Source organism: Leuresthes tenuis, unplaced genomic scaffold, assembly GCF_036924035.1.
Source record: "Leuresthes tenuis unplaced genomic scaffold, fLeuTen1.0.hap1 SCAF_20, whole genome shotgun sequence".
In the NCBI taxonomy this organism is placed as follows: Eukaryota; Metazoa; Chordata; class Actinopteri; order Atheriniformes; family Atherinopsidae; genus Leuresthes; species Leuresthes tenuis.
This window is the reverse complement of record NW_027325374.1, coordinates 2,622,688-2,639,169: the sequence shown is the minus strand read 5'-3', so window position 1 is coordinate 2,639,169 and position 16,482 is coordinate 2,622,688. Positions and strand designations below refer to the sequence as shown.

At 40.6% G+C, this 16,482-nt stretch overlaps 3 protein-coding genes across 3 annotated transcripts in view; all 3 read right to left on the bottom strand.

Annotated features, from left to right (window-relative positions):
- Positions 1 to 16,482, bottom strand: part of LOC140278860 (uncharacterized) — a 44,580-nt gene that overhangs the window by 16,617 nt on the left and 11,481 nt on the right. The window lies entirely within an intron of this gene.
- Positions 1,843 to 5,262, bottom strand: LOC140278510 (uncharacterized). The gene is made up of 3 exons (XM_072373537.1): positions 5,173 to 5,262; positions 4,428 to 4,667; positions 1,843 to 4,130 (listed from the first exon to the last, which is right to left on the bottom strand). The coding sequence occupies exons 2-3, from the start codon at positions 4,540 to 4,542 to the stop codon at positions 2,497 to 2,499; spliced, it is 1,749 nt and encodes a 582-aa protein (XP_072229638.1). The 5' UTR covers positions 4,543 to 4,667; positions 5,173 to 5,262; the 3' UTR covers positions 1,843 to 2,496.
- On the bottom strand, positions 9,812 to 16,478 carry LOC140278496 (uncharacterized). Its single transcript, XM_072373516.1, has 2 exons — positions 16,353 to 16,478; positions 9,812 to 15,266 (listed from the first exon to the last, which is right to left on the bottom strand). Exons 1-2 carry the CDS (start codon positions 16,465 to 16,467, stop codon positions 11,968 to 11,970), a joined length of 3,414 nt encoding a protein of 1,137 aa, XP_072229617.1. The 5' UTR covers positions 16,468 to 16,478; the 3' UTR covers positions 9,812 to 11,967.

The window sequence follows — 16,482 nt, the reverse complement described above, 5'->3', positions numbered from 1 at the left end:
AATAGAGTCGGCTGTCTTTGAAAAACAGTCATTAATACTCTTTCTGACAAGCAAAAGATGTCTTAAACATTACATTAAACGTCAACATCTTCCCAAAATGTAAAAATATAAATGTGTCTTACCGGAATCGCCATTGCTGTCTTGTCTTGCAACACGCAGGAGTCGATTATAGGGGCGTAGTTTGTAGGGAGCGTAGTTTGTAGTGGCTGCAGTTGGGTATTATTGGGCCTACGGCCTACTTTTATCCTCTGCCTGAATGATGATTGGCTAATAAGCCAGAGAGGGCAAGGTGAGACAGAAGGAGTCTGATATGGCAGCGATGCCTTGTATCATTACAAGCATATGTATACTGGGGCCAGTGTTGGTCAAGTTACTTGGAAATAGTAATTAGTTACTGATTACTTCTCTAAGAAAGTAATCCAGGTACTTTACTAATTTTCAAAAGTAATTAGTTACTTTGATAATTACTTTACTTAGTTACTTTTCAAAAACAACCTGAGTACGCTGTAAAGCAATAGACCTTTCAGTCTACTTCTATTCTTTCTACATATTCCATCATATAGAATTGAATCAAATGAAACAGTCTCTTTTTCAAAACATCTTTTGCTTTTAAGTCTATTTTCACCTGTTAAGCAGGAGAGGGGCCGTCGGCGGTTTACCCGGTGGAATTGGATGTGGTAGCCGCAGCGGTCATGTCAGTGTGGGTATCAGGAGGTTTCTCAATGAGTTTCACATTCCTGTGCTGGGTTGCTAGGTGCATGCTCAGATTTGAGGTGGAATTTTTTGCTGTAGATAAAAAAAAAGTCTCCCCATGCAGAGTGTACAGCTGATGCCAATGTTTTTGTCAGTTTTTACCAAGTCAAGCTCAGAGTAATGTTGGTACTTCCAAGCATTTAACGCTGCATGATCCTGCTCTCTCCCGCACTCCATGTTACCTCTTGTTGATCTACAGACTCACTGACGATGCACCGCTCATACGTGATTGTCATGAGACACACTCACAAACAAAACCACGGTTTAGTAACGCAGCCTGCTTTCGGGAAAGTAACAGTTATCCAATTACTTTTGTTTGCACTTGTAATCGGTTCCGTTACTCGTTACTTGAAAAAAGTAATTGGATTACAGTAACGTGTTGCTGCTCATTACTGATCGGGGCTCGTGCTGACGGAGATCCCACAAGAGCTCTGTCACCACAACTCCTGCAGGGCTTTACTTTAAATGTATTATAAAAACCACAGATGATAATAAAACCATCCAAATTCTCAAACAGCCCTTTCAACCTCTGACAGTCATAGAGTTAGCTGTGCAGCTATAGACACACTGAGAAGGGAAGTTCTCACCTTTCTGAAAGAAAGAGGAACTACTTCTTCACGATACAAAGAAGCTCAATTAACATGAATGTGAAAGTTATTTCAAAATGTACAAACAGTTCAAACATTTCCATTATGTTTGTAGGTTTTTGTAACCATCTCTAAGCCATTGTTTAGGTTTACACAGCCACAGTCACACGGATGGTAACGGAACACTTGGATGATTGTAGCCCCCCCCCCCCCCCAAAACAATTAAGTCTGGGGTTACAAATGAAGGGCCCTGTCAAATTGTCTTTTTTGCTTGTGACAGTTTCTTGCTGAGGGAAACTGGCAGCTAGTAAAAGTACTAGTCAACTCCTCTGAATACCCTTTACTCAATAAACAAGACTGCTGCCACATTGAACTGACCTGTTTGTGCAGTAGCCAAGAAGAGAATTGTGGTGCCTTTTTTAAACTTTCCCCAAATTACTCACAAAAGGAAATCCTATAACCTGTGGCATTATTTTTGCTTGTTGTGCAACAACCCTGCTGTGTTTTAGGAAGTAAGACTCAGACTGCAGCCAGTCATAGAACAATTTAGCAATTTTATTTAAGAAATGTGTAAATTATTGATAATTTCATAGGGTAAACTTAAAGATAAACAAGCCCTCACCTCCACACAATCCAATGGAAGGGTTCTCAATTGGTGGAGTTTATGTGAAAATGTCCAACAGTGATTTGAAATGATTGCTGTTTTAGTAGTCCTCATAGACATTAAGCTGGTGACGACACAACCTCTGCCAAACCAAAAGCGAGCTGTGCATCTGTAGGAAAGTAGTGACTCAAACTTCTGAGTGAAAAGCCAAGACTGTGAGGGGTTAACTTGGTATGAGTTTAAATACTCTGCATAGCGTGTCTTTGAGACATACCTGATCAACAAATTCAAAGAGTTATTGGGATAATGCATTTACCCAACTGGCAGCGTCAGAAACAACATGTTTTACACTTGACTCGACTACGATCATCTGCCCCGAATCTTTGTAACTGTCCTCTGTTTTAGGTCCAGATTTCTACCAATAATCATCATCACTGACTTCTGTCTCAGAAGAGTCTGACGTCTTGTCATCAATATTTGATTGTAAATGACCGTGTGGATCTGGGTTTCTGGTCCTTCATAGTCCTCTTCATCAGTTTCTGTTTCCATCTGTTAAGCTGAGCTGCTGGTTGGAGTCTTGATTTTATGGAACTGTGAGGGCTGAGGTTTCTCTCCTGTGTGGACTCTCAAATGCGTCTTCAGTTGTTCATTTCGGCTAAATTTTTTCCCACAAACATGACAGCCAAATGGTTTTTCCCCAGTGTGGACTCTCATGTGACATGAAAGAGCTCCTTGGGAACAAAATCTCATTCCACAAACATCACAGGCAAATGGTTTTTCCCCAGTGTGGACCCTCATGTGTTTCTGAAGATGTGTTTTTTGTTTAAATGTTTTACTACACACCTCACAAACAAATGGTTTCTCTCCAGTGTGCACTCTCATGTGCTTTGAAAGAGTTCCTCGGTCACGAAATCTTTTACCACAAACATCACAGCAGAATCTCTTCTCTCCTGTGTGAATTCTTATGTGTTTCTTAAGATTTACATTCGTTTTGAATTTCTTTCCGCAATCAGTGCAGAGAAAGGGTGTCTCCTCTGTGTGGACACTCATGTGTCTTGAAAGAGTTGTTTTTGTACTAAATATCTTATCACAAACTTCGCAACAAAACTCTCCTGTGTGGTATTTCATGTGGCTCTTAAGCTCTGCATTTTCTATAAATCTTTTCCCACATACATCACAGCTAAATGGTTTCTCTCCTGTGTGGATTTTAATGTGTCTTAAAAGATTTCCTTGCGTAGTAAATAGCTTATTACAAACAGTGCAACAAAACACTCCTTTGTGGAATTTCATGTGTTTTGAAAAAATTCCTCGCTCACGAAATCTTTTCCCACATTCATTACAGCTAAATGGTTTTTCCCCTGTGTGGACCCTCATGTGTGTCTGAAGATGTGTTTTCTGTCTAAATGTTTTACTACACACCACACACGCAAAAGGCTTCTCTCCTGTGTGAACTCTCATGTGTTCCTTAAGATTTACATTTGTTTTAAATTTCTTTCCGCATTCAGTGCAGGCAAAGGGTGTCTCTCCTGTGTGGATTCTCTTGTGTTTTAAAAGATTTCCTTTCCTACTAAATACTTTATCACAAACACTGCAACAAAACGCTCCCGTGTTGACACTTGTACTTGTCTTGTTAACAAACTGTTTACCACAGTCAGAGGAGCTGAAGGATGTTTTGGCAGCGTCAGAAACCTCATGTTTTACCCTTGACTCGAGTACCATCATCCGCCCTGAAAGTTTGCAACTGTCCTCTTTTTTAGGTCCAGATTTCTGCCAATAATCATCATCACTGACTTCTGTCTCAGAAGAGTCTGACGTCTTGTCATCAATATTTGATTTTAAATGATCGTGTGGATCTGGGTTTCTGGCTGGTTCTGGTCCTTCACAGTCCTCTTCATCAGTTTCTGTTTTCATCTGTTCAGCTGAGATGCTGTTTGGAGTCTCGATTTTGTGAAACTGTGAGGGCTGAGGTTTCTCTTCATCTTCACTCTTTACAGTAAGAACAGTGAATGAGAGCCTGGTGATATCAGTCTCTCCCGGCCTATGAAGCTGCTCTTCCTGCTGACTGATCCAGGAGTCCTCCTCTTCCACCTTAATTTGGACGAATGCTGCATCCTGCTGGTCCACACTGGAGCTCCAGGGAACCTCTTCTTTAATCGCCAACAGCTGCTGGACATCTGCAGGTAAAACTGAAACACAAATATACATTATATTACAACACAACTTAGTTTAAATGCATTTACCCTGATCCTCGACAGATGGAGTATTATTCAAAACGTTAAAAGCAAAGTTGCTGGTCCATTTCAACAAAACAAGCAAAAAATTAGAAATTAAAAACATACAAAATGTATACAACTGAGACAACATGAGTAACAAAAGTATTTTTGTAAGAAAATTTCATTCTGACGACCTCTCTGCAGTGAAAACCTTGCACATGCACTGTGATGTTTAGTTGCAGGTTAATTTCTTCAAAGTGAGTCTCTTACTGAGATCTTTGCTGTCTTGTGTCTGCTCCAGTTCTGATGTGGATGCTGCAGGTATGGGGGGCACCAGACTGAGTCCTCCGGGGTCATCTGGTTGGAGGCTCCTCCTTCGAGGCATCCCTGCTCCACCTGTGATTCTCCTCTTCCCAATCCTGGTTTATATCTGATGTATCTGGAGGTTTTCTTCAGATTTTAGGATGTACTTGCTGCATCTTCTGCTGTTTCTAGCACAGCTGTCTCAAACTGTAAATATACAAATGTCCACCATTCAGTCAATTATCCATTAAATAACTTTCTAAATTAATTTATGTGTCTTCTGCAGTGATATTCAGATGGTAATCTCTGGAAAGAATAACCATAGTTATACATATGATACGTCACACACATGGAGACACAACAGCAAAAATACATCAATCAGAAACTTTAGGTTTGTTAAACACCATCTGATCATAAACTAAACTAAACGTTTTATTAATGGATTTAAAAAACATCTTTTCTGTCTTGATGAGTCTGGAAATTTTACAGGTGACAATGTCAGGATTCTTCAGGCTTAAATGGTTGAAGAGTAGTTCAGAGAACTTGAGGCATCTTGAGGCTCAAACCCTGGGAGAAAGAATGATGCAGCACTTCATAAGCTTATCCACACAAAGCCACTGCTGGAGTCAAAGCTAAAGATGGTCCAACAAAATGAGTTTCATTTCATTTTTTGCTCGGATTGTGTAATAATTATGTCACTGTGATGACTCACCTGTTTGTTCCACTAGAAGCATCAGTGCAGGAGTGCTGGAGCCGTTTTCTCTTCATGGGAGTCGATGCTGTGAGACGTCTCTCACAGCTGCAGAAACTAACGGAAACATGAGAAAATAAGTGCTACACGACACAGTTACACACCTCTGTTAGACATTCATGTGCAATTTCATCATTCTGTGTAATAAATGTGAACGAAACATTACAGGAACGCATTTCTTCATCAAGGTTATGCTTGTGGGTAAGACTGATTCATGTAGAAGTCACCACCTGCTCATACGACACAATGCATGGTCCAAGACTTTAAGAGAGCAGTACTGCTTAGAACTGGACTAAGATGAGGCTTCTCTGTCTTGTCAGATAGGTCTGTTACATTAGATACACACCTAAAAACAACACACACATCCTTTGTCACATTCCAAGAACATAACATGGACAGTGGTTGGCCTGTTCATGTTCAAGTCCAACCTCAGTACAAAATTTTGTTTAAAATAAGCACAAGGTTTGGCACAAAAAAACAAAAAGAGAAGGGAGCCCAACTGAAAAGGGGAGGAACAGGCTGTCACGACCAGCTCTGAATCATGACAAATTACAGGGAACAACACCAACATAAAGGAATGAGGAATTAGTTTATTTAGTAATCAAACCAACCTCACTCCTGAAAAGAGAAAGAAATGCATGAGCTGCATCAGTCAGCTAGTCAGTGGTGAGGGATGAATGAGTGAGTGACTAATGATGGGTGAGGTTTGGTGTAAAAACCAAAGAACATGTAGTTGAAAAGGAACAAAGGTTCCCTCTCTGAACCCAGTCCCCTCTCCTTGCAAACAGCAAGGAAGCCATTTTATAGTGGGAACACTGGGCCCCAGGTGTTCCCAACACACAATGCCTGACCAGCCTACTGGGCACCTGCAGCACTAAACACAAAGAGCCCAGCATCCAATATGAGGGGTCGTCACAAGGCTGAGGCTTACCGGCTGGAGGAGGGGTCGACAAGGGAAAATGACGTCCAAACAAGAAGAAGAGCACCCAACTCACACAGCAAAAACGTGATGTGCACACAAAGAAAAGCTTGAACGGAGATCACCACATGCAACAGTTATAGGAAACAGGGTCAGCAGCAGAAAGCGAGGCGACCAGAGACAGCCGACAGATCCCCGAACCAAGCCGACAAAGCAGCAGAAGCACCGGAGTAGCAGCAATAGACTGACAGCGAAGCAGCGGTAACAAAGTAGCCGTGGGTAAATTGCCGTGATTACACTGGGCTCTCCTTACTTGGCTTTAGTGTCCATGAATTCCGGTTCATTTGCATCCCATCCATAGAGTTAGAGGGGTGAGGAGAGTCGGCGTTGGGGGAGAGGCAGCCATCACATACCATGTTAGAGTGGGAGGAGCGGGAAGGGGCTTAGCACCTCGCTACAAACAATTAGCAACGGAGGCTCACTATGACTATCCTATGCTCCGGTTGGCGGTGGTACACGACCAATATATCACCTCGACGAAAGCCCCAGATCTGTAAAGGAGGTATGTTTGAGTTGGATGAAACGTTTGACGAATGTGGATAAACAGCCCGCTGTGCTCCGAGGTAAGAGGCGGGCACAACGAGCCGGAAGCGGAAGGACCAAAGAGGCAGGAAGCGAGAGGTCAGGGGGAGGGACTTGGCCTCCTTCTACCCTCTCTGCCTGAATGATGATTGGCTAATAAGCGAGAGAGAGAGCGAGAGAGAGAGAGAGAGAGAGAGAGAGAGAGAGAGAGATAGAGATAGAGATAGAGATAGAGATAGATAGATAGATAGATAGATAGATAGATAGATAGATAGATAGATAGATAGATAGATAGATAGATAGATAGATAGATAGATAGATAGATAGATAGATAGATAGATAGATAGATAGATAGAAAAGAGATTTACCGCCTTCAGCGTTGGCTTATAAGGGTAATTATACATGTTTCATTCACAGGGGTACGGGTGAGAAGGTGGGTGCACTCATGTCAGATTATTGTTAAGAATAGGTCATTCCTGAATGTAGAACATTGTAAAGATGATATGTTGCATTGTTGTGCTGCTCGGTTCTTGTTTGTGCCAACATTCATCCACAGGTTAAATTAACTGCATCAGCAGCAGAACCACTACAGGACTCAAAGTAACTGACCAGGTGTCTGACATCCTGGAAGGGGGCCCATCATGCCAAGATGATGGTGGAACAATCACAAATTTTATTAGCATGTAGAAAAGGGTGGATGGCGAAGCAAAGCGCTCCACCCCAACTGAATGAAAAGCTAATTTGTAGAGTTCATTCCACCAAATCATGTTTAATAATCTACAAAGTCATTGCAGACCGTGGTGGAATGGAGTTCAGTTGCCACTGACACAGGAGGATTTGTTAGCCTGTCAATTGTGGCAAATGAGACTTGAGCATTATGACTGTTTTTGGTGATGATGTCAGAGAAGTAGGATTTCCTTGCATTCCTCAGTTGTGAAATTATAAGAGTGAAGTTTCTCTTTATTGATGTCATAATGAATCTCGAGATTTGTTTTTCTCCATCTGCGCTCAGCTTTCCGACACTCTCTTTTCCCATGTTTCACCAGTGTGGAATTTCACCATGGAGACTTCTTCCTTCCAGAGATAACCTTCACCTTAATGGGAGCAATAGTATAGTAGTAGTACATTTAACATTTTAGCATTGAAGCTACTGACGAGCTCACTGACTGAACCCCCGGACAGGGCAGGTGTTAAAGAGAAGACCTGGTTAAAGATCTTACTACTGTTTTCAGTTATACACCGTTTTGAGATCACTGCTGTTGAGACATTTGTGTGCACTGAGATCGTTCTCTCAAAGAAAACACAGGAATGGTCAGACAGGCCCACATCAGACATTTTTGAAATGCTCAGACCCTTAGAGAACACAAAGTCTAGAGTGTGCCCCCTATTGTGCGTGGGCTCTGTTACATGCTGAGTCAGCCCAAAGAGATAACTCCTCGTTTATCTCAGCCTTGGTACCGAGCACAGATGGATGACGTAGGAAATAAAATATGTTGGAGGTGAACAGTTTCACCCCTGACTTGTTAAAATTAAATCCATTTGCCTGCGTTCCCAAAAAAATTTTAAAATTATTAATAAAATGCACTGAGTGGTCAGCACATGCCAATAAAAGCCATTTATTCAGTGCCAGCAAACTGCTGAATCTTTCCTCTCCTCGGACTGGTGGTACAGGTCCACTGATGAATACAGCTGCATTCAGCGAGCTCACTGTGTTTAATAATCCAACGAAGTCCCGTTTCAGAACCTCGGATTGTTGCTTGGACACATCGTTTGACCCTGTATGCAGAACAATGTTTGTCACAGTTGGATATTCATCTGCAATTCCAAGAATTCTCTCCTTCAGATCGTTAACCATATCCCGGGGAAAGCAGAGGACTTTAGTGTTCTTACCGCACATCCTTTGAACATCATTTACGGCAGAGTCACCCACAATCAGAGTTTGAGGCCCAGCCTTTAGCTTTCCCCGTGGCCTTTTACTTTTTAACAGGTTTTCAGTCCTTGCCTTGCCTTGGGATGAATGGTCATCCAATAGAGATCCAGAGTCCTTCGATAGTGGAGCAAATCTGTTCTTCAGTTTTACACTCAGTAGTTTTGGAGGTTTGTTGTTCACCTTCCCATTCACAGATGTCCAGTCCTGTTTCCTCCCATGTACAGGGGTAGAAGAGCTCCTCTGCCTCGTAGGGAGTGAAGGCCAGTCGGTTTCTCGTCCTCCCACTTTCAGGAGACATGATTTACTCTTTGGTTTTGCACAGAGACAGTTCCAGGGAGGATTATTACTCACTGATTTATTATAATGCAAAGAGTCTACTTTCTTGGTTGTGTTATCTGTGCCCCTTAGCTGTGTGTTAGCTTGTTCATCTCCGCTGTTTTGAATCAATGGCAAGGATTTTCATTTCCACATAGTCCATTTACCTCCATATTTACTTCTAAGCGATTAATTTTCGTCTCCAGTACTGCGATCTTCTGCAGGAGGCTGTAGTAGTCATCTGTGAAAGGAGGTATCTTGTTGCTAGTTAGCCTAACTGTTAGCACCTTTCTAGGCTATTTAGCTTTAGCTGAGTGCTAGGTGCCTGGACACTATAAATCAGGCTTCAGCTGTGTGTAGGCCACGCACACGGAGTTGCTGGCTCGTTAGATAAGTTGTAAAAAGAATAAAAAATTATTACAATTATCTAAAAAGTCTTGGTTCACTTAAAAGAAAAAGAATAAAATGATATCCAAGACTTGTGGAAAGAAAGAGAATGATTTAAAAGCAAATTAAGCAGTAAGGAGCAGGAGGAAGCAGCGACACATCTGCCCTCTTCAGAAACACTTTTCATCTTTATAGCACGACAGACAGTTAAGCAGGAGGAAGGTAAGAGAGAAAGTATGACACAATAGTAATACATATTATAAAAAAATCAATTACCATCAGGTAGATATATTAATACAGAGAACAACATTTCGTTATGACAGTACAAATATTTGAAAAAGTAAACATATGCAAGTTGAGTAAATGATAAACACACTCCAAACACATTTAGTGTTTAGTGTATATATATATATATATATATATATATATATATATATATACATATATATACCTTGACAGATACACAATTCAACTGATTGCCCTGTACAGAGAGAAAGCCTCACGGACAGGCAAGAGGCACGCGAGAGATCTTCAGGATTTATGACCGCCATGTGAGTTTAAGATTAACTTTGCTGCGAGCACAATGATGGTTCTTATTGATAATTTTATGGTTATGTAAACTGAACTGGCTTGATGTGCTGGTAAATATTTCTATAATGATAATTATGTTTTGGTTCTCAGTCTAGGAACAACAATGTAAACATGAGACGCAGTCTGGCCCTTCGTGCTCTCCCTGTGTACCCAAGAGAGGATGACTCTAAGTTCTTCAAGACTTGTAAACTTGTTAAGTTTTTAGAGAACTGTTCAGGAATCTGTGTTCTTAATCCCTGCTTTTAAAATAAATCAGGCTGTGACATTTTCTTTTCTTTTCTTTTCTTAAGGGCACTGCTAGAGATTTGGGCTACAGCTAATTGTTTTTACGGTTGTTTGGTCTATAAAATGTTGGGAAAAGAAAATTCTGATTACATTTTTCTAAAGCCTTAAGTGCCTTACCTTTTTGAAAAAGGTTTCTGTCACATAAGTGGATGTACATTGTGAAGTTGTTACATTGATACAACAGAAGTTTCAAGTTTATATAGTAAAAAAAATTGAATATTAACAATGGAGTTTTATTTGTTTTATTAAGTTGAATTAAAGTGTACATTTTAAGTTGACTAGTAGTATGTAGACAGTTTTTACGTTATTAGTTTACTTAAAATTTTATTACCATAACTTAAATATTCTTAGGTTACAGCAAACATTTTGAGCATTTTGAACTAATCGGGTTTACAGTGTATGAGAAAAGCTGCAAGAATAAAGGCTCATGTGATGGGGGAAGGCTTCCTTCTATCTTTTGGTTCTCACATCACTATGTAGCAAGCAAAATTGTTTTTGATTGTCTTAACTCGTTTTCCCATAACATTGAATGGCTAGCAATGTTAGTTTCCCATAACACTGTGGCCAGCAAACTTAAACAACATAAATAGCAATAGCACCATTTTGTGAGTCAGACAACTCTGAGCAGCTTTCTGACAGGCTGTGCGGACTTATCTCTTTCTTGCAAGAAATAAATGTTTTGTGTAAATCGTATCCAGCGACTCTGAGCCTGATTTTGAGAGAATTTTTCTGACATCATTTAATAGGGTACACTTAAAGATAAACAATCCTCCTCTTTTCACCAACATTTTGACACCATGAAAACTATAAAATGGACACAAAACATACAAATGCCAGAGTATAATATTTCAGATAATGCATAAACCCATGTTTACATTTTAAGCTTAATACGAATCATTTTAGTAACTTAAGTAATGATTTTACATGATATTAACCCTTTAATGAGTTACAGTTCTTATTGAAAATAATATAATGATGACAATTTCCTTTTGTCTTAAATTAAATGAATCACTCCTTTTTTTATGACTACACCATTTATCTCCTCCTACCTCCTTCTGCTTCCAAGGGCACTAAGTTTGGGCTGTGTCTGTTAGCAACTTCTCTTCAACACACCTCTCAGTGACAGCCTTTGCATGTGACATACAAACGAACCACAATAAAACGAACCACAATAAAATATCTTCCACAAGTTTCAACACAAAATATGATAAGTAATTAATTTGTTCTGTTTTTACCACCTCTGGAGCAAGTGCACATGTCGTGATGATGAGATGGTAGCAGGAAGTCTAATGTCTACAATAACAGGAAGTAGCACAAGAAGAACGGTGCTCTTCAAAATAAAAACACAATGTAGAGCGACAGAACTGCATCATTTACCATAAACAAAATTAGCTGCCATTTACACTCATAGACATTAAGCTGGTGACTACACAACCTCTGCCAAATCAACAGAGAGCTGTGCATCTGTAGGAAAATAGTGACTCAAACTTCACAGACATCCCAACCAAATGGTTTCTTTCCTTTCAGAATTCTCTGTGTATTAAGATGCAACATGTTTCTTACTGTGTACTCCATTGTCTAAAAAGATTTCCTCACACACAAAATCTGTTACCACAAACATGACAACTAAATGGTTTCTCTCCTCTGTGGAATCTCATGTGTGTCTTCAGGTGTTCATTTCGGCTAAAAAATTTTCCACAAACATCACAAGCAAATGCTTTCTCTTCTGTTTGGACTTTTATGCGTCTTAAAAGATCACAAACAGTGCAACAAAACGCTCCTCTGTTGACTCTTGTGCGCGTCTTATTAACAAACTGTTTCCCACAGTCAGAGAAGAGTCTGACGTCTTGTCATCAATATTTGATTGTAAATGACCGTGTGGATCTGGGTTTCTGGCTGGTTCTGGTCCTTCACAGTCCTCTTCATCGGTTTCTGTTTTCATCTGTTCAGCTGAGCTACTGGTTGGAGTCTTGAATTTATGAAACTGTGAGGGCTGAGGTTTCCCTTCTGTGTGTCCCTTCATGTGTCTTGAAAGAGTTCTTTGTGTACTAAATATTTTATCACAAACAGTGCAACAAAACGCCCCTTTGTTGACTCTTGTGCTTGTCTTGTTAACAAACTGTTTACCACTGTCAGAGGAGCTGAAGGATATTTTGGCAGCATCAGAGACGACATGTTTTACCCTTGACTTGAGTACCATCATCTGTCCAGAATCTTTGTAACTGTCTTCTGTTTTAGGTCCAGATTTCTGCCTATAATCATCATCACTGTCTTCAGTCCCAGAAGAGTCTGACGTCTTGTCATCAATCTTTGATTGTAAATGACCGTGTGGATCTGGGTTTCTGGCCGGTTCTGGTCCTTCACAGTCCTCTTCATCAGTTTTTGTTTTCTTCTGTTCAGCTGAGCTGCTGATTGGAGATTTGATTTTATGAAACTGTGAGGGCTGAGGTTTCTCTCCTGTGTGGACTCTCATATGAAACTTTAGGATACATTTTCGGTTAAAATTCTTTCCACAAACATGACAGCCAAATGGTTTTTCTCCTGTGTGGATTTTTGTGTGTCTGGAAAGACTTCCTTGTGTAGTAAATATTTTATCACAAACAGTGCAACAAAACGCTCCTTTGTTGACTCTTGTGCTTGTCTTGTTAACAAACTGTTTACCACTGTCAGAGGAGCTGAAGGGTATTTTGGCAGCATCAGAGACGACATGTTTTACCCTTGACTTGAGTACCATCATCTGTCCAGAATCTTTGTAACTGTCTTCTGTTTTAGGTCCAGATTTCTGCCTATAATCATCATCACTGTCTTCAGTACCAGAAGAGTCTGACGTCTTGTCATCAATCTTTGACTGTAAATGACCATGTGGATCTGGGTTTCTGGTTGGTTCTGGTCCTTCACAGTCCTCTTCATCAGTTTCTGTTTTCTTCTGTTCAGCTGAGCTGCAGGTTGGAGATTTGATTTTATGAAACTGTGAGGGCTGAGGTTTCTCTGCTATGTGGACTCTCATATGTGTCTTCAGGTTTTCATTTCGGTTAAAATTCTTTCCACAAACATGACAGCCAAATGGTTTCTCTCCTTGGTGGATTTTTGTGTGTCTGGAAAGACTTCCTTGTGTAGTAAATATTTTATCACAAACAGTGCAACAAAATGATCCTGTGTGGAATTTCATGTGTATTGAAAAAAGTCCTCGCTCACTAAATTTCTTACCACAAACACCACAGCTAAATGGCTTCTCTCCTGTGTGGACTGCCATGTGTCTTATAAAACTTTCTCGCATACAAAATCTTGTTCCACAAACATCACAGCCAAATGGTTTTTCCCCATTGTGGACCCTCATGTGTTTCTTTAGAGATGCTCTTAGTGTAAATGCTTTACCACACTCCTCACAAGCAAAAGGTTTCTCTCCTGTGTGGCTTTTTTGGTGTACTACAAGATTTCCTTGTGTAGTAAATATTTTATCACAAACAGTGCAACAATACGCTCCTGTGTGGAATTTCATGTGTATTGAAAAAATTCCTTGCTCACTAAATTTTTTCCCACAAATACCACAGCTAAATGGCGCCTCTTCTATGTGGACTATCATGTGTCTTGAAAGACCTCGTTGCTGGCAAAATTTTTTCCCACAAACATCACAGCGAAATGGTTTTTCCCCAGTGTGGACCCTCATGTGTGTCTGAAGATGTGTTTTTAGTTTAAATGCTTTACCACACACCTCACAAGCAAAAGGTTTCTCTCCTGTGTGGCTTTTTTGGTGTAATACAAGATTTCCTTGTGTAGTACATATTTTATCACAAACAGTGCACCGATACGCTCCTGCGTGGAATTTCATGTGTCTTGAAAAAATTCCTCGCTCACGAAATTTTTTACCACAAACACCACAGCTAAATGGTTTCTCTGTTCTGTGGACTCTCATGTGTTTTGTCAGAGTTCTGCGCCCACTAAATGTTTTACCACAAACATGACAGCTAAGTGGTTTTGGTTCTGTGTGGATTCTCATGTGTCTTGTAAGAGTACTTTGCGTATTAAATATTTTGTCACAAACAGTGCAACAAAACACTCCTGGGTGGACTCTCATATGCTTTTTCAGTTCTTCATTTCGGCTAAATTTATTTCCACAAACACGACAGCCAAATGGTTTTTCCCCAGTGTGGACTCTCATGTGTCTATGAAGATGTGGTTTACGTTTAAATACTTTATGACATACCTCGCAGCCAAATGTGTGGACTCTGATATGACTGGAAAGAGCTTCGTTCTCACGAGATCTTTTACCACAAACGTCACGAGAAAAAGACTTCTCTCTTGAGTGAATTCTTTTGTGCATCTTAAGAGTTTTGTTTGTTTTAAATTTCTTTCCGCATTCAGTGCAGACAAAGGTTGTCTCTCCTGTGTGGATTCTCGTGTGTTTTAAAAGATTTTCTTTGCTACTAAATATTTTATCACAAACACTGCAACAAAACACTTCTGTGTTGACGCTTGTGCTTGTCTTGTTAACAAACTGTTTACCACAGTCAGAGGAGCTGAAGGATGTTTTGGCAGCGTCAGAAACCTCATCATGTTTTACACTCGACTCGAGTACCATCATCCGCCCCGAAAGTTTGTAACTGTCCTCTTTTTTAGGTCCAGATTTCTGCCAATAATCATCATCACTGACTTCCGTCTCAGAAGAGTCTGGCGTCTTGTCATCAATATTTGATTGTAAATGATCGTGTGGATCTGGGTTTCTAGCTGGTTCTGGTCCTTCACAGTCCTCTTCATCAGTTTCTGTTTTCATCTGTTCAGCTGAGATGCTGCTTGGAGTCTTGATTTTGTGAAACTGTGAGGGCTGAGGTTTCTCTTCATCTTCACTCTTTGCAGTAAGAACAGTGAATGAGAGCCTGGTGATATCAGTCTCTCCTGGCCCATGAAGCTGCTCTTCCTGCTGACTGGTCCAGGAGTCCTCCTCTTCCACCTTAATTTGGACGAGTGCTGCATCCCGCTGGTCCACACTGGAGCTCCAGGGAACCTCTTCTTTAATCACCACCACTTTCTGGACATCTGCAGGTAAAACTGAAACACAAATATAGATTATATTACAACACAACTTAGTATAAATGCATTTACCCTGATCCTCAACAGCTGGAGTATTATTCAAAATGTTAAAAGCAAAGTTGCTGGTCCATTTCAACAAAACAAGCAAAAAATTAGAAATTAAACATAAAAAATGTATACAACTGAGACAACATGAGTGACTTACTTTATACCACAAGCTGCACCAGAAGTGACTGAAAATGTGTGAAGTGCTGCAGAGGTAAGATATGACGGCTGCTAAATATCAAACTTATGAAAAGACTTTTTCTGATGGTCATGTTGAAGGGAAGAAGACGGCGTAACTGTTTGAATCTTACACAGGGATTCCATTTGTGGAGATTCAGTGTTCTCCCTGTGCTTGTATGGCTTTTCTTTCCCCTCACACTCCAATGATGTGCATATTAAGTTAATTACTGATTGTAATTACCACGTGTCTGTGTGTGAGCGTGTAATGTTGTGGAACAGCTGTGGTTCATTAGGTAGAAACTTGGTGTTTCGCCAAAAACACTGGAGACTGGCAGGATTGATCTTTCAATGTCAATCGCGCAAGACCCAAACCCCACAATGCCCCAAACGTGTTGATCAGTTAGTGATGGCAGAGAAAATGTGCTGTATGTAAAGAGTTTATAATTAAATTAAAATAAAGTGCAGCCTCTTCTAATTTTAAGGTTTAACATGTGATGAAAAGAAAAGGGGAACTAACAGCATTGCTGTCAGCTGAGGTGGTTCATCTGGTTAGGATGCCCCCCGTTCGCCTCCTTTTTGGAGGCACGTCCAACCGGTAGGAACCAGAACCCAGTGGAAGGGTTATACATTTCATCTGACCTGGTAACACCTCCGGATCCCCCAGGAGGAGCTGGAGAGTGTCGCTGGGCAGAGGAATATCTTAGTTTCCCTCCTGGACCCCCTTCTGCAGCAAATGTGTTTACTTATCACTAATAATGCAGCAAAAGTGTTGTTTTTGTAAGAATTTTTGTAATTCTGACGACCTCTCTGCAGTGAAAACCTTGCACATGCACTGTGATGTTTAGTTGCAGGTTCATTTCCTCAAAGTGAGTCACTTACTGAATTCTTTGCTGTCTTGTGTCTGCTCCAGTTCTGATGTGGATGCTGCAGGTATGGGGGGCACCAGACTGAGTCCTCTGGGGTCATCTGGTTGGAGGCTCCTCCTTCGAGGCATCCCTGCTGCACCTGT